Source organism: Zootoca vivipara, chromosome 11, assembly GCF_963506605.1.
Source record: "Zootoca vivipara chromosome 11, rZooViv1.1, whole genome shotgun sequence".
Taxonomy (NCBI): Eukaryota; Metazoa; Chordata; class Lepidosauria; order Squamata; family Lacertidae; genus Zootoca; species Zootoca vivipara.
In genome coordinates this window covers 16641419-16660014 of record NC_083286.1, presented here as the reverse complement: position 1 = coordinate 16660014, position 18596 = coordinate 16641419, and the positions used below count along the sequence as shown (strand labels likewise).

General features: G+C 44.0%; 1 protein-coding gene across 1 annotated transcript; it reads left to right on the top strand.

Annotated features, from left to right (window-relative positions):
- Positions 1-288: 288 nt before the first annotated feature.
- LOC132592803 (protein S100-A6-like) lies at positions 289-596 on the top strand. Its single transcript, XM_060280212.1, is given in 1 exon segment — positions 289-596. A coding segment is annotated over 1 exon segment (261 nt). The 5' UTR covers positions 289-335.
- Positions 597-18596: the final 18000 nt, after the last annotated feature.

Sequence of the window (18596 nt, the reverse complement as noted above, 5' to 3'; positions counted from 1 at the left end):
ATGATCCTATATAGCTCTGGCTTCATAAGTATTCAGAATTAGAAAAATGACAAAGGTAACAGAGATACAACACTCCTCTCTACCCCAAAACCATGATTATTCTACTCAATGAAAAAATACTGGAATCGGAATGTGTTGTGCAGGAACACATTATATGCCACTGTATTTCCAATAACTACTTTTCCTGAAAGCATGTGATGTCGTTTTGCCAAGTGTCTTACATATTGTTGTGAGTTGGGGGCTGGTTTGGTCTTGGTTAAATGCCAGTGTAAGACCACTTTCCCCATCTCTTCCTGCCACTCAGCATTGGACCATCTTGCTTCTGATCTCTCACCATGGCAGCACCTCTTGACCGAGCTATTGGTTTGCTGGTTGTCACCGTCCACAAATACTCTGGCAAGGATGGCGATAAGAACAGCCTAAGTAAGAAGGAGTTGAAGGAGCTGATACAGAAAGAGCTGACCATTGGAGCAAAACTGCAGGACGCAGAGATATAGACATTAATGAAAGATCTGGACCAAGTCATGAACTTCCAGGAAGACGTCACTTTCCTGGGTGCCATGGCAATGATTTACAATGAAGCTTTGTGTTCGTAAATGTACGCCCCGGTGGGACGAGATGTCGTGGTTCGGGATTATACCTCTGTAGGCGGTTTCACATCCAATAAAATTTAAGTTTTGTAAAAAAAAAAAAAAGAAGAAGAGAAGAGTTTGGATTTGATATCCCACTTTATCACTACCCGAAGTAGTCTCAAAGCGGCTAACAATCTCCTTTCCCCTCCTCCCCCACAACAAACACTCTATGAGGTGAGTGGGGCTGAGAGACTTCAGAAAAGTGTGACTAGCCCAAGGTCACCCAGCAGCTGCATGTGGAGGAGCGGAGGCGCGAACCCGGTTCCCCAGATTACGAGTCTACCGCTCTTAACCACTACACCACAACCAATGGAGGATTCCATGGTTGAACTAGCCTTTGTGAGCTAGTATCACCTAAGCATGGTCATTGGTATAACAAAGGAAGCTGCTCTGTGCCAGAGGCCAAATGGGTTGCCCCCCCTTCTTCACCTGGTAGGAGCAGACAGAAGCCAGAGAGTGGGAGCCATGCTTGATTTCTGCTGAAACCCAAAGAGGTGGCTATGGGAGAAGCAAGACTTTCTAGGGTGTTAGTGCTGTGAATCCCTGCACCATAAGCTCAGGTGGAAGATATGTGTAAATAAACCATATAGCATAAAGACACCACAGTCTCCACTGTGCCTCATTCTGAGGAAACTGAACCCTAGGAAAGAGCCTGGAACTTAGGGAATCTCACACCGCTCAGAGATTGGGGTGGTGTGCAACAACATGGTGCAGTGTCGGAAGAGATAGGGAGGAAAGTCATGTTTCCTTTTTAGCCCAAAATAACACAACCATAGACACTGGGATAGGAACGGGGAAGGACAAATTGATGTAACAGCTATGCCAAATCATGTTCGTATTTGCCATGTAAGCAGCATTCACTTAATTGGCACACAAAATGTTGTGTTCAAACCTGCCTGTGAATCCTGTCATAATGACTTGGCTCTCTAGAGGAAGCTCAAGCAGGTTTTGCTTGACAGAACACAGGCAAGTTTTAAAATACTATAACTTGCTCAAAGGAAACCCAAGGGATGCCAAGTGTATCAGAGGGAATATAGATAACCATGAAGGCTCACTCTTTCCTGGTATGGGAAAACTCAGATTGAGGTAGGGAGAAGTGTGGGAATGCAGCGATTTGGAGACGAACACCATTTGGACACCAAAGAATTAATGGAGGTACAAGAAGATTAGTTTCCAATTTAAATGACATAATGGATGAACCCTGAGTCTTGTAGGCTATGATGCTGTATGTGTGCTTTCGTTTCCACTATTTCTCTTGATAAAGAAGGTCTACATGCCTATCTAAAATCTTCCCAAATGTTGAAGTATCACAAATTGAGCAGGCCAACACCTCTATCTCCATCAGGGCAGCATGGTTTTGTCTCCAGAATTCAGCAGCTGGCTTGGTTTAAATGTGGTCATGGTTTCACCCCAAATATTTTATAATTAAATAACAGCACAGTCTCATGCATGCATACTCAGAAGTAAGCCTCATTGTGTTGAATGGGATTTACTCGTAAGTAAGTGTGCATATGATTGCAACTCAGTTTTCTTTTCCTTTTCCTTCCTTCAGGTTGCCCCATTTCATTACAGCTTTTTGCCATCTGGTCAAAATGTTTCACACTTTTGACAGGAGTGGGAAATATCATGGCTTAGCAGCTGCTTTTCTCTTTGAGGCAGGAAATCCAATTGTACGTCATTCTTTGCTTTAATGGTAATTTATTTCCGTCTCTAAAAATGACCACATTCTATCAGCAGTACAAAAACCAATACGTAACATTGTAGCACCTATTCAGGGGTCCAAAGATTCCTGTGTCATGGAGGACAGGAAACAACCTTTTTCTTTTTCTTTTTACTACTGGTCATTTTTCACACTTAGCTCTGACTGAATAGGAGACAAACACAGAGTTCTAATTGCACCATAAAAAGGGAATTATTTATAAAAAGGAATGCTGGACCCCATGGACTGTGAGCCATTGACACACATCCCATAAAACAAATCAAATTAATTTAACAAGTCCAAGGGGAGCTATTAATTTTATTGAGAGTGGGGGTTGATGGTGAGAAGGGGAAAGGAATCTTGCCCAGATTGAAACTGTCCCTATATCACATTAAGTACACATAAACAATACTCTAGAAGAGTAGTTGTACTAGACACTTTTAGCCAGCAATGAGAGAGAGAGAGAGAGAGAGAGAGAGAGAGAGAGAGAGAGAGAGAGAGAGAATATCCTGTGATACTTTTAAGAGCAGCAAATTTATTGTGACATGGTTTTCATCTGCTGGGGGCCATTTTGAAAGATTCATGAAGTATCCTAGAAACTGTTAGGCAAACGTGTACGGGGACAAATTTAGTCCCTAGTGGGGACTAATTACACCAGGCAATGGTTCTAACCTGTTCTGACATACTGTTTATCCCAAACCCTGTCCATCCGCCCTACATTTGCTGTTATAACGTGACATCAGATGTGGGGCACATAAGCTGAGGCTGCAAATGATTAAATGGTAGCCTTAAAGTGTGCTCTCCATTGTTTATTGGGCAAGTGGGTCTTGTCATTGACACCTTAGAGCGTAAAAAGAACCTGCTGAATCTAGTCCAGCATTTGGAGTCAGATGCAAGCCACACTGAGATCGGTTCCACTCAGGAGCTCCCAATGGGTTTTTAGAGGAATACTTCCTTTAATCCTAGTGCTGCACTCATGAATAGTAGCCGCTGACAGCTTAATCATCCATGAATGTTTCTAACCTCATTTTGAAGCCAACCAAGGCCAACTAATCCTTGCACTTACCTGGGTGTAAGTCCTACTGAACTCTGTAGGGCTTGGTCCTGAATAATATATAGGATTACACCACAACATAGCTGCCAAGTTATCCCTTTTTTTAAGGGATTTTCTCTGATGCTGAATAGGCTTCCTCGCAAGAAAAGGGAAAACTTGGCAGCTATGCACCACAAACTGGCGGCCATAATAACAACTTGTTTTTCTAGGAATTTGTTGGCTATCTGTGTACATGGTGCCTGATGCTTAAATCTTTTCCATGCTGCTTCTTAAAAAAATAAGTACCGGTAGTTGTTTGCATTTTTCAGAGCACAGAGAGGCTTACTTCTTTGACTTTTCAACAAGTGTGTTCCTTGTTATACGTGAGGAAACCCCAGACTGCCTTTGAAAGTAAAGGGTGTGTTTTTTTAGAGCAACTACCATATGGGTATTGGGCTTTAGGCAAAGGACAGGATGGCACCCTCCCCACTACAAATCCATATACAGAAACTGACTGGCTGGTCTTGTATTGATATCTAGAGATAAGAGCTTCCCACAATATATTTTTCTTTAGCTTGTGTAGTGTTCTATTTAATCTTTTTAAAAAAATAATAATATTTTATTTATGTAACAATAAAATAACATCGATCAATTCCAACAAAACCTATACAGCGTAACGTGTTTATCTCAGTCACATATAAGAACAGCACTGAGAGATCACACTGTCAAATAACTGAATATTTCTACAATCCATGGCAGAGCCTCTCCATAATTAAGCATGAATAGCTGGCAGTCATTAACATCTCTTCTGTTTACATAGTTGATATATGGGGACCATACCTTATGAAAATTATTACGTTTAGTTTGGTCTCTGTAAACCCTTCTGTGTTGTGCTCGATGCTCAGAAAGAGCGAGATCCCAAACTTTCCCTTGCCCCCCTGTCGGAGATGATCCCTCAGAGTCTTTCCAGTGGAAGATGATCTCTAAACAAGCAGCGGTGGTTAGCATAAGACTGTTTAGTGTTGCACATACGGTAGATATTTAATCTTTTAAGAAAACACTTTTTATATATGCATAAGGGATTGAGAAGGCAAATCCTTTCTCCCTAGGTGTAGTGCTTCAAAAGTCATATGTATGGTGTATATATAGTCCTCTACTAACACTGCAAGAGATATTCATTTTCCTTTGCTCAAAAACACCTCTTGCACCAAGCCCTGTGCTCTCAGTAATTTACCGTATTTTTTCATGTACAATACGCCCCCGTGTATAAGATGCCCCCTATTTTGGGGGATTCAAAATTAAGAAAATGGGGGGGGGGAGATTGCCCCCATGTATAAGACTACCCCCCTTATTTTTAAGTAAAAAGACCTAGTCTTATACACGGAAAAGTATGGTATGTATCTTTTTGAAATCAGAGATTTAAACATAGCAACTGGGTTGGACAGGACCCAAATCTTGGAAACTGATTATAGTTTAATTGTAGGGGGAAGATGGGAATTAATAAAAACTCAGCTGTGTTTCTTGATCTGCTCCCCCTCCCCCCGACTTTTACTTGGGTTGGGGATAAAAGGAAGCAATCATTCTGTAACTATGTAATTAATTTAAATATCTGAATAACTTAGCATTCATGAATGTAGCACTTTTTTCATTTTCTGTCTCAGTATTGCCTCATAAAATGAGCAAAGTCTGTTTATCTGATAGTTTCAGGATTATTATTGCTGCTGGAGACAGAGAATTGTGAGGCAGAGCCGATACCGTCATTTATTTGCATGCTAGTATTTTACATGGGTGGATAAAGGCATTTTGATTTCTAATGAAAATTCAGCTGATAATGATCTTGGATTGGTTTGATTTACATGGATGATGATGTCTTCATTAGTTGGAGCAAATGATTAATCTTTCTTTACTGCAGCTGCTTGTGAGCTCCCCCCCCCCTCCCCCGATGTGGCATTTTAATTTTCAGGTTGACAACCAGTCAGAAAGAATCTATTGCACATGATCAAAGCTTGTGCTAGATAGTTTTTGCCTTTGGATGACAAACAGAACATTCCTCAAGTCGAGGAAAGGTTATTTGTTCTTTAATCTACACGGGTTTTCAACTCCTCTGCACACAGCATTCCATTTGTTTGACATGCATCTAGTTCTTTGTTAGCGAATTTACCTGTTTAACCATTTTGTTAGGCATAAGCAGAGGAACATCTTGAAGTTAACTATTGCAAAGGCAAAGCAGAATTCGTGCTTCACAATGAATAAAGCTTCACTGGGATAGAGGCCTATGGGGCTCCTAAGAAGGGGTGTCTCTAGCCTGTGTTGGGGCAGTATTCCATTAAAGGCAATGAGAACATAAAGGTCCTATTACATCCAGAAAGACTCATTCATAATATCTTAATTATTTTTGAAAGTATTGTTGTCAGGAGTATGGGCAGGAGTCAGGCTCTGGGGACTGTAGTGCCTTGCAGGACTGGGGCCTGCCTCAGCTCGTGCTGGGGGAGCAAGGCGTGGCCACACAGGTGAAGACATCAGCTTGTGCTGGAGAGGCAAGGAGTAGTCACCCAGGTGAGGCCACTTGAGATCTCACTGCACCTGGTGGCAAGAGCTGGGAGGGATAAAGGCCCAGCATTTCCCTTCAGCTCTTTGCCACAGCAACGCTATCCCTGCCTGGTTGCATCTGGCCTCCTGCTCCTTGGACCCTCGCCTTGTCGACGCCTTGCTCCTCGACCCTTGGAACTTCGCCTTTCTTCTTGTTCCTTGATCCTTCGCCTTGCTTCTTGCTCCTGGGACCCTTGCTTTGCCTTCGCCTTGCTCCTCGACCCTTGGACCTTCGCCTTGCTCCTCGACCCTTGGACCTTCGCCTTGCTCCTCGACCCTTGGACCTTCGCCTTGCTCCTCGACCCTTGGACCTTTGCCTTGCTTCTTGTTCCTTGGGCCTTCGCCTTGCTTCTTGTTCCTTGAGCCTTCACCTTCCTTCTTGCCCCGTGGACCTTCGTCTCTGCCTTGCTCCTTGACCCTGCAACTGCCTGCTGCTGGACCCTCAGCCCTGCTCCTGTTCCTGCTTCTTCACCACCATCTTGCCTCTGGTCCTGACGCCCGCCGACCGGACCGTGACAATTGTTGAGATTTAGGGATATATCTGGCCTATATTGTCTATATTAATAAACATTTCCTTGATTTTTATTTTGATGGTGTGTACAGGGTAGGGCCAGCCCATTTTGGTGCTTGAGGTTAACCACTTGATGGTGCCCCCCCTCCACACCAGGAAAGAAGGGGTGGGTTAAGATCTGCATCAGGAAGAAGTGGGGGGTAAAGACCTACATTGGGATCTGCTGCCCTTGTAAGATTCTTGCTTTGCCTCATGGCCCTCGTACAGAGATACCACAGAATTTTCTGGTCCTGGTGTACTGGGCACTCTGCTGCAGAATCTGCAGAAAATAATATATAGGGAGTACCTGTTGGGATTCCATTCCACCTTTTGCTGCAGATATGTGGATTGTTGCATGTCACATGTCTGTTTACATTCCAGCACAGATTGCTGGTGTGAGCGGAACTTCCGCTCTGTATTGCTTTTGTTTTTAGTCTCTCTCCAAGAAGACGGCAAGGAGAGATGCCATGTTTTCTTTGTCCTGATTTATGTCTAATAAATGCATAGTTTAGTATGTGTCTACAGCCTCATGCCTCTTCTGTTTCGCAGTTTACACTGCTGAGTAAAGTGTGCTCAAGTCTGCAAGCTTGAGCCACTGATGTACGTAGGAGCAGAGGTCGATGGATCTCTACAGCGGCAAGGCTGAGAGGGAGATGCTCCAGCTGGGTCCGAGCCAGCTGGCTTCATGACCCCCCCCCCAATTCTGACAGTACCTGATCTCAAATGAAGGAGGAGGAAGGGACAGCTCTTTAGGACCACAGAGATTCCTAGTCATTTGTTAATCAGAAATGGCTCAAGAGATTAAGATTTGCCTGCACATTTTGTTTTGCAACTTTTTATCTAGGAGTCCAACTAACTTTTTTTAGAAAGAAAGAAAGAAAGAAAGAAAGAAAGAAAGAAAGAAAGAAAGAGAGAAAGAAAGAAAACAAACAAAGAAAACAAACAAGCTACGAGTCTGGGGGCCTCATTGGCTATGGGCCAAACTAGTTTTCTTACTGTGCAACCTATAGCTACATCTTAGATTTGTGTTATCTTACAATACAGAGGATCATTTCAGCCACTGGTTCCCAACATGTAAAATTAAACGGTAAAGAACCCCTGGACAGCTAAGTCCAGTCAAAGGCAACTATGGGGTTGCGGCGCTCATCTCTCTTTCAGTCTGAGGGAGCCGGCATTTATCCACAGACAGCTTTCCGGCTCATGTGGCCAGCATGACTAAACCGCTTCTGTCACAACGGAACACTGTGAAAGAAACCAGAATGCCATCTACCTTCCCGCTGCAGCGGTACCTATTTATCTACTTGCACTGGTGTGATTTCGAACTGCTAGGTTGGCAGGAGCTGAGACAGAGCAACGAGAGCTCACCCCGCCATGGCGATTCGAACTGCCAACCTTCTGATCAGCAAGCCCTCTGCTTACACCAGTTTATCTCACAATGAGATAAGTTATGTTTACATCAGTGCCAAAATGTAGCTAATGTCCTGACCTCCTCTGCACCATGGTGAAAGTTATCAATGCTAAATGGCACTTTTAAATTTCCAATCAACCTCTGTGGAGTGTGGCACTTCCAAATGGGTTGCTTGTGTGGGTCACAGTTTAGTGAGAGAGCATCTGCTTCACACACGCAAGGTCCCAGGATCAATCTCTGGCATCTATAAGTAAGGGTTGCCTGAACTCCTGGAGAGCCACTGCCAGCCAGTGAATCATAGAATCATAGAGCTGAAAGGGGTTGTGAGGGTCATCTAGTCCAACCCCCTGCAATGCAAGAATCTTTTGCCCAACATGGGGCAATACTTAGTGTAGACAATATTGAACTAGATGACTATATACTTGGGTGCACACAGCTAAGACAACCTTTAATAATGGCTAGCAGGCTTTAATTTTTTTTTAAAATAGTAATAGTTGGCATCTTCTAGAGGTCTATCAAGTAAGAAAAGACAATTATACAATCCTATACACATGGGTGTGTTTGCGTTCCGATTCGGACACAAATATATTGTGCTTTGGGCAATGTGCCTCCGGTTTAGTTTTCATTCTGAGTCTCTTTGCCAGTTTTTAGAAAGCCTTCCCAACACAAATGGCCACCCAGGTATGAAAACAATGAAACAAACCTGGATGAACTATACACACAGAGCGGACTCCAAACAGGCTCAGAAGCCCTGAAGCAACCAGCAACCATTCCAGTTGGATGTGTGCCATTGCACAGAGTTTGAGAAACTCTATCAGCAGGAAATGAACTGGAAAATTTCAAAACAACTGTTTTGAAGGCATTCGATCTACGACGGCGTGCATGCGGGCTTCAAGGTGGGAAGTTTAACACTGGGAAATTACCCTTTGTGTAACAGGATGTGGGGGCCGGGGCGGGTGGAAACTGGCCTAAGACAGGCCAACACTTTTTATCTTTATTGTGTGTTGATTGCAGTATGTGGGCTTGGCGAGGCCTGTGATCCTCACCTCCTCCCCAAGCTAGAGAGTCCCACCTGGGCTGTGGGTCCTTGCTTGCCTCCTAGAGCGTACCACCCACTGCTCCCTATGTCTCAGAGCCCACCTTGTTCTGGCCCATATCTGCCAAGTCTCCTGTTTTTCACGGGAACCCCCAGTTTTTAAAGTCATTTCCCGCTGTTATCCCGAATGGCGAAATATCCCGTAATTCCCCCGGATTTTCAAAGCAGCTCCTGCCGGCCAGGGAGGCTCCTTCTGCGCATGTCTGGACATGCGCAGAACCAATTTCGGGTGCCGCTCTGCCCTTGTCTGGGCACAGGAAATCGGGCAGAGTGGCACCGGAAGTCGCTTCTACGCATGTCTGGACATGCATAGAAGCAACTTCTGGTGCCGCGCTGCTGCTGATCCCGGATTTTTCAATCTGGGAGTTGACGGGTATGTTCTGGCCTGAGACCAGTGGCTGTGAGTCCCGGCAGACCACAATTACAACATCTTGAAAAAAGGCTTGAAGGAGCCCCTGTTGCTGTGCTTATTTTTTGGCAAAAAATATCCCAGTGGAATATTTGATACACTTATGCAAATCATTTTAATCAGTAACATTTATTCACATCTCCCTCACAGTAAACACTCCTGGTTTTTTATGCCAACACTGGGTTTTTTTTATGCCAAGTTACTATTCTTATGAGTTGTGTATGCATATCGAGGACACAAATCTCTTCGCTCACAAAAGCAAAAGGGAGACCTTTCCAGTGCTGTAATTTATGCTCATTAGTGTGCAGTTTTCTGCAGTTTAATCTTGAATATATTCAAGGGTGGGCTTGAGAATCTCACTTTACTACCCCACTCAGAAAAATCTGGAATGGCACTGCAGGGTGACCTCAGAAGGCCTTAGAAAGCATCTCCGACTCGAGGCATCAGAGATGTTGTCTGAGGCCTTGTGAGACCTTGGAAGTTGCATGGGGGCCCTGCAGTGCGGGTGCTGAGCTCCCACAACAGTTTTTTTCTATAGTTGGCGCCCCTGCAGGAGGTTATTAACATGAAGAAAGGATATAGCCACACATATGATTTTGCTATAGCTCCTTTGTGCTTTTGGTACAAAATGCAACGGATTTGGTTTTTATAGTGGCGTGCTACATTTTCTATTCCACAAAGGACACTTTCTGATACATGCACAATCTCAGATTTGCTACTTCATTTATAAGCACGCCGTTTGTGTGGGCTGATTCAATGAAGCCTAAAAGGACAGGTATAATCCCTGATGCAGATCATTAAATATGTCTGTCCTCAGCTGCTTGGTTTGGCTGGCTCAGCTCACAGATGATGCCGGAGAGAAGTTGGCACTGGCTGAGCTCCTCTTTAGCCGGAGTGGCTTACCGTGAAAGCAAAATCAATGGGGTGGAGCTGAGTTAGTCATTCGTCCAATATGAAGCAGATGAAAATGGGGAAAAAGTGCCTGAAACTGGACTGACACCATCAGATGGTGAGTTGTGGTTCTTTTTCAGGGCCTACAGATGTTTTCCTCAGCAAAAAGAAAGCACGGGGTGGTGGGAATGTGTTGTCTATTATATTTGCCTAAGTAGTGGCCAGGGAGGTGGAGTGACCTTGCTCACCTGGCTTCAAGAGGTCACCGGCAGTAACGGCGAGGGGTGGGCACAGGGATGGGCCCAATCCACTTCTCCCTCTGCAGCACGCAGCAGCCGGAGTGGTGGATTGGCAGCAGAAGTGCACCGTGCCAACCTTCTTCCTGCCTCACCCCCCCCTCCCTCTCTGTTACCAGTAGTGATCACCATGTTGGAATGCCAATTGAGCAACACCATCCTAAAAGCTGCTACTGGAAGGCCAAGTTCAAAATGGCTGCAGTTCTAATACTCATTCCCCTAGGCTGCAATCCTTTACTCACTTAACTGGGTTTGTATCATAGTTGCCAAGTTCCAGCCTGAGAAATAAGGGACTGGACTGGAAGTAGCAGACCGGAAGTAGCGCTGCCGCCATTTTGGAACTGGGCGGAGCATGCTCAGAAGCGACTTTTGATGCTGCTCTGCCCGGTTCCAAAATGGCCGCCGCACCAGAAGTCGCGCTGCAGCCATTTTGGAATTGGCAAAGCAGCATCAAAAGTCGCTTCTGAGCATGCTCCGCCCAGTTCCAAAATGGCCACCATGCCCGAATAAACCGGGGAAAAACAAAAAAATCTGTTTTTTCAGCTGGGAACAGCTGGAAAAACAGGGGTTTCCCGGGGAATATGGGAGACTTGGCAGCTATGGTTTGTATAAACACTGACAACTGGGAAATGCTGGCCTACGAGCGCTCCGATTGGAGAACAGTCTTTACCAAAGGTGTCATGGGCTTTGAAGACACTTGAACTCAGGACGAAAGGGAGAAACATGCTAGGAGGAAGGCACGCTTGGCAAACCCTCACCGAGATCAACTTCCGCCCAGAAACCTATGTCCCCACTGTGGAAGGACGTGTGGATCCAGAATTGGCCTCCACAGTCACTTACGGACTCACTGTTAAGACCGTGTTCATGGAAGACACTCTTACTAGGCTACGAGTGATTGCCAAAGAAGAAGATTAACTGGATGATGATGATGATATTTAACTTAAGAATTGCTCGCATGAGACATCCCAAAGTGGATGCAATCCCAAGTGAAACCAACATAACTTCCGAGTCGACATGTCTAGGATTGCATGGTTTGTGGTCAAATGCATGAAATGTATACTTACTTGGCTGAGTAGGGATTTGAACGCTGGTCTCCCAGGTCCTAGTCCAACATTCTAACCACTAACACCACACTGGCTAATACATAGCCAGACCGCTCAGTCACTGATGTATGTTCCAAACTTTTCTTGCTGTTTGGCTAAGTAGGTATCATTCTATTCTTCTCTCTTATTCTTCTCTCTTTTACTTGCTCCCTTCCCAACCCCTATGTACATTCCTGATCTTTTGAAGAATACAGTTTCAAAAAGCTTTTATTTGAAAGGTGAATTAAGCCAGCTGAAATATCAATTCAGCTCATCAAACCTTTTCCTTGTTCGGATAAAAGCTATGTGTATGATCTTTAAATGTTACAGCTATTGTCGAACACAAAGAGGAAAATATGAGAGAATTTCGTCTTTTGTTCCCGATGTCTATTTGTCAGAGGCTTTAAGAACAGACAATGGCTCAATTTAGGTTGGATTTGGCAGCTGCTGCCTTTTGGGAAAGCCCTTAGAACAAATAGGTGTGCAATATGCAAAGAAATGCGACAAGGAAGCCGTTTGCATTGTAACTCCTTGTTCTCCTAGAGTGGCCCTTGCTAAGACACCCTGAATCAATTGCACGGTGAATCTTGAGGCAGGTTTGCACATGGCAGTGGTTGCCTTGCAGGCTGGCTTGGAACCATGTGGGGCCACTCCCAGGATTACAACCAGGCTGTGTTCACAAGGGAGTCCCATTTTTGTGAATGAACACCTCCACATGGATGGAAGTAGCAGATTTCGCCAGCTGAGCAATACAAAAAATAAATAAAATAAAATCAGCCACAATATGGAAACCTGAACAGTCAGATCCAAAGGTGCAAAACTTATTGAACATGGCATGTAAGAAGATTGCAGAAACAACATGCAGGTGATGATGCGAGGTATTTGGAGTTTTACTCAGAGCAGACTGATTGAAATCGACGAACATGTTATGTCCATTAATTTCAATGGGATTTATTTTAGAAAGTCGAGGTAATCCCAATCTGTTTTAGGATTTTAACTCTTGTATGTTTTAAAGTAGGGTTGTAAAGTTTTATTGATTTTTACTATTCTGTCTTTTGTAAACGACTTTTATTTTATTTTTTACAATCAAGCAGCATATAAATTTTATGAAAGAAATAAAATAAACAAGTGAGTAAAACTTTTTGCTGTAATTTCTGTTCTCTACGGACGCATACTGTGTTCATTTTTTGCGAAAGAAGAACAATAATGAAAGAAAACCCTCCAAGAGCAATGGAACACCAACTGTATCTAAAGGGATAATTCTATTAAGGTAGGTAAAGGTAAAGGTAAAGGGGCCCCTGACTATCAGGTCCAGTCGTGTCCACTATGGGGTTGCGGCGCTCATCTCGCTCTATAGGCCGAGGGAGCCGGCGTTTGTCTGCAGACAGCTTCCGGGTCATGTGGCCAGCATGACAAAGCTGCTTCTGGCGAACCAGAGCAGCGCACAGAAACGCCGTTTACCTTCCCACCGGAGCGGTCTCTATTTATCTACTTGCATTTTGACGTGCTTTTGAACTGCTAGGTGGGCAGGAGCTGGGACCGAGCAACGGGAGCTCACCCCGTTGCAGGGATTCGAACCACCGACCTTCTGATCAGCAAGCCCTAGACCATGTGGATTAACCCACAGCGCCACCTGGGTCCCCAGGTAGCATTAAGGTAGGTAGCATTCATTAATTTGGTACATTTATCATTACCCCATGAGCAAGATACTCCACCTACTTTTCTACCCCAGCTGTGTCCAAATTAGCATGCCCCCCTTGAGAGTTGGCCATGGGTCCTTAGCCCTGAAAAGATTTACCTCCTCTCCCCTATAGTCATAATCTGTTCCCCCCACTTTGCACCTGCTTACCCCCCCCCCAAAACCAGCCACACAAGAGTTAATGTTATTGTTGTAAGTTGGAGGGAGGGGGTTAGGCTTTATGCCTGTCCCCCTTCCAATTCCTGGATATATCAGGAATTCAATTGTCAAATGAGCCAGGCAATGGTCCCTAAAGTGTGGGTCATTAAGGGAACAGAGGTAGTGGCTCTGTGTCAGAGAACAATTGGGTGGGGCCCGCTCCCACAATGGTGTGTTAGTTAGATATACAAAAGGCTGAGTCAAGGTGTGTGAGCTAGAAGCTGGGAGCAGGCTTGGTAGCTCGGAGACAGAGCTATGCCTGGTCTCTACTGCAATCCAAGACTGTGACCATGGGGAAAGCTTCTAGAGGTGTTAATGCTGTGAGACCCTCCGTCATGTTCCTATGACCCTTGTGAACGAAGCTGTTGGGAGTCTCGTACTCCCAGCTGGGTCACCCAAGGCAGTAAGGTCAAAGGGGCGGGGCTAGACAAAGAAGTCCTCAATGGCAGAACAGGGGGAAGATAACAAGCTGTATGTTACAATGGCTGTGAAGGCGGTTGAAGGCTGCAGAAGATAAGAACCTACCGGTCGTTGTGATTACGCATGCCATCGGAACAGAGCCTTACTGCGAAGACTGTGCGTTGGTCAGTGTGCACTGATCTACACACATAAAACAAATTCATGCACAGGCGTCTTCCAAAACCCCCTCGTGTTTATGGATGACAATCTTACTCAGCTACGAGTGATCGCCAGAGAAGAAAGACATAGGCTCAGGTTGTAGATATGTGCAAAGAAACCATATAGCATGAAGACACCACAGTCTCCACTGTCACTACGCCAGCATGGTGTAGTGGTTAAGAGCGGTGGACTCATAATCTGGTGAACTGGGTTCGCTTCCTCGCTCCTCCACATGCAGCTGCTGGGTGACCTTGGGCTAGTCACATTTCTCTGAAGTCTCTCAGCCCCACGCACCTCACAGAGTGTTTCTTGTGGGGGAGGGAGAGAGGGAAAGGAGATTGTTAGCCGCTTTGAGACTCCTTAAGGGGAGTGAAAGGCGGGGTATCAAGTCCAAACTCTCTTCTTCTTCTTCTTCTTCTTCTTCTTCTTCTTCTTCTTCTTCTTCTTCTTTCTTCTTTCTTCTTTCTTCTTTCTTCTTTCTTCTTCTTTCTTCTTCTCTCATTCCAAGGAAACTGAACCCTGCATAAGCACCTGGAATGCCTGGGATCTTGTGCCACTTGGAGACAGAGGTGACATAGAATCATAGAATCATAGAGTTGGAAGAGACCCCGAGGGCCATCCAGTCCAACCCCCTGCCAAGCAGGAAACACCATCAAAGCATTCTTGACATATGCCTGTCAAGCCTCTGCTTAAAGACCTCCAAAGAAGGAGACTCCACCACACTCCTTGGTAGCAAATTCCACTGCCGAACAGCTCTTACTGTCAGGAAGTTCTTCCTAATGTTTAGGTGGAATCTTCTTTCTTGTAGTTTGAATCCATTGCTCCGTCTCCGCTTCTCTGGAGCAGCAGAAAACAACCTTTCTCCCTCCTCTATATGACATCCTTTTATATATTTGAACATGGCTATCATATCAACATGCAACCGTATGAATAACATCATATCTAGGCTTGCCTTTAATTTCTGCATATGTGGAAAAAGTGAAAAAGACTATCCATGGGAACTCTTTTTTTAAAGTTAGATCCGGATTCTGTTTGTATCTTTCCTGTGATAAGGCCCTCTACTATGGGCATTTCCTACATTTTTATCCTTCTCAATATATCCGTGAACTCCCAAATTGTTGCTAATTTCCCAAGAATAGATCATAGATATAAAAGCCAATCAAATCCAAAACTAGCACGGGGGATGCCTCCCATTTGTTAGGAATACAAAACAGCAAGGAAAAGCAAACAATGTTATGTGCCTGTTATCTTGTCAAAAATAATTGGCTCATTAATCCTGGCTATACAAATGTAATTATATTACGAAGGTCAAATACAATAATTTACTTCTGAACGCGCTTCATGTTAAGCACAGCCGCACATACATTCTCGTATGAAAATAATCAACAGTAACATTAACACCTTGAGAAATTTAATTGAAATCATGAGAGATAAAGATAAACCAAAAAAAACAACAAAAAGACCACAATTACTGCACACACATGTGCGTGCATGCACACACACGGCAACAATTTGCTCAGTGGTTTTATTTTTGGATTTTAATGTACAGTTGTACCTGTTTTGACTCTTACATTTTTGTAACTGGCCCTGTGACCATTTGGTGTAGAATGGGCTATAAGTACACACAATACATTTTTAAAAAATACATAAAGAAACTTCTATGATTCTATGACTAGATGGGCATTGGCTTGGTCATAGAATCATAGAACTGTAGAGTTGGAAGGGACCCAGGGGTCATCTAGTACACCCCCTGCGATGCAGGAATCTCAGCTAAAGCATCCATGACAGATGACCATCCCACCTCTGCTTAAAAACCTCCAAGGAAGGAGAGTCCTGAGGGAGACCATTCCACTCTCCAAAAGCTCTTGCTGTCAGAAAGTTCTTCCTGATGTTTAGCCGGAATCTAGTAGGACTATCCTTTCTTGTAACTTGAAGCCATTGGCTCAAGTCCTACCCTCTGGAGCAGGAGAAAACAAGCTTGTTTCCTCTTCCATGTGACAGCTCTTGAGATATTTGAAGATGGCTCTCATGTCTCCTCTCAGTCTCCTCTTTTCCATGCTAAATATACCCAGCTCCTTCAACTGTTCCTCATCAGGCTTGGTTTCCAGACCCTTCATCATCTTGGTTGCTCTCCTCTGCAAACGTTCCAGCTTGTCAACATCCTTCTTAAATTGTGGTGCCCCGACATACCCTCCAACTCTCGGTAAAAAAAAATCCGGGATCAGCAGTGGCGCGGCACCAGAAGTCACTTCTACGCATGTCCGGACATGCGTAGAAGCAACTTCTGGTGCCGGCGCTGCCCGATTTCCAGTGCCCAGACATGGGCAGATCGGCACCTGAAATCGGTTCTGTGCATGTCCAGACATGTGCAGAAGGAGCCTCCCTGGGAGGTAGGAAATCCGGGGCATTTACGGGATTTTTCTCTATTCGGAATAACAGTGGGAAACGGGTTTAAATACGGGGGTTTCCTGCAAAAAACGGGAGACTTGGCAGCTATGTGCCCCGCTCCAGCATGCTCTCCTTATGTTAACTGATGTGCAACTTCAAGACCCCTACTCTTTTCTTCTTCTGGCTTTTTAAAATCTTTAAAGAGGTCTTAGACCAGGCAGCCTTTCATACAGGCAATCTCTTCATAGAAACAGAAGACTCACAGCCCTTCAAACAGAAGAATGAATTATGTAAAGTAGGACATCTGGCCACTCTAATAAAAGGACTGCAGATTTGTGGGTTAGTCCTATGCAATAAGTCACCCAATTTCTGAGCTGAGATGCCAAACAGTAATAGGATTCAGGGTTAGTCAGGGGGATAATTTTATATGAAAATATTATTTTCAAATAGCAGTTGCCCAGAGCCTGCAAGGGAGATACACAGGAAAGGACAGACTTATGGATGTAAAACACATGGAATGGTCAATGGACTCCCTTAAAAATATGCATGCTCCTTTGGCTGTCAAAGGAAGTCTCCACTCACTCTTAAACTCAGGACTGTGGGTTCAAGCCCGACATTGGGCAAAAGATTCCTGCATTGCAGGGGGTTGGACTAGATGACCCTCACGGTTCCTTCCACCTGTCCAGTTCCATGATTCTATGACTGAATTAATACCTAGGGCCCTATTTGTTGTGTCCAACTAACCTGCATGTCACCAGAGCCAGATTGCCACAACAAATTTGTCATCCCACTTTAAAAACACATCTTTTAGGAAAAGAAACTTCATGAGAGAGATGCTCTTTTTTCTTATAATAGTGAATCAACTCCTGCAAAGGCACCGAGGCATAAAAATGAAAGACAATAAATCTGGAGTTAAAAAGAACACTATGCAAAGTCGGGCCAGTTTTTTCTCTCTCTCCCAAAGATGTATTTTATTCATGGGAAAGAATCTTTCAATTCACTCAAAGCTGATATAAATTTATGGAACCTTGAGCAGTGCTAAAATACCAATCTTTGCAGCTGAAGGACTTAGCTGACGGTATTGTCTACTATTAAAAAGAGAAAAAAAAGTATATAAAAGAAGCTGATGATGTCATGCGTCTTCCATAGCAACAACTCCTAAAACAATAAAGACTCTATCTGCTTTGGAAACTAACAAGTGTGTTTAGTCTGAAGCAGAGAATTAAGGTCCCACTTGTCGAACCTCAGAATTTTTCAATTTGGTCTCCTTCCAGATTAAAAACAGACCAGCTGAAAAATAAAGTGAACTGGAATTATTTGCCATCAGTTCTTAATATAATGACTGATTTCCCACTCTGTATCCAGTAAGCAGCCAGGCAATGGGTTTGAACTAAGGCCAGGTGGAAGTAGGCCAAGCATGTTAAATTTCAGACCTTTCACAACTCCCTGCAGAAACTGTGCAAATAATGTAGCCGAAGTGCTTTCTATATACTGTGTAACTGAACTCTTTTGGCATTCTGATGAATTTTGTGCCTTTATTCTGCTGTACTGCGCAGTTTAAGAAATAAGCTGGATAGAGCAGCTAATTTTCTCAGCCAAGGAACAGGGCCTATCCAGCACAAGATGCAAATGTTCCTTTATTCATTTTAATTTTAGATCAAGATCGAAACCGGTATCTGTAGTATCTGTGTGTCATGGGCAAACTGATAGTTAAACACGATTGTTGTTTGCCTAGAAGCTCCTACGACAAGCAATGCAAAAATATAATGAAAATTTAGCTTACAAGCACTACCAACACCTGTAACAGAAGACACTTTTGACACCTTTATTGATACACGGTGTTGGTACATATTAATTTGACATCCAGCCTTCCCGGAGAATATGAATTGCTAAAGAGGCGACTTTTGAGGTTGAATAAGGAAAAGAATCTTATCCAATTATTACATGCTTCCCTCATTAGTCATTCCAGATATGGCGCCATTAATGTTGTCAAACTTCCAGTGAAGAA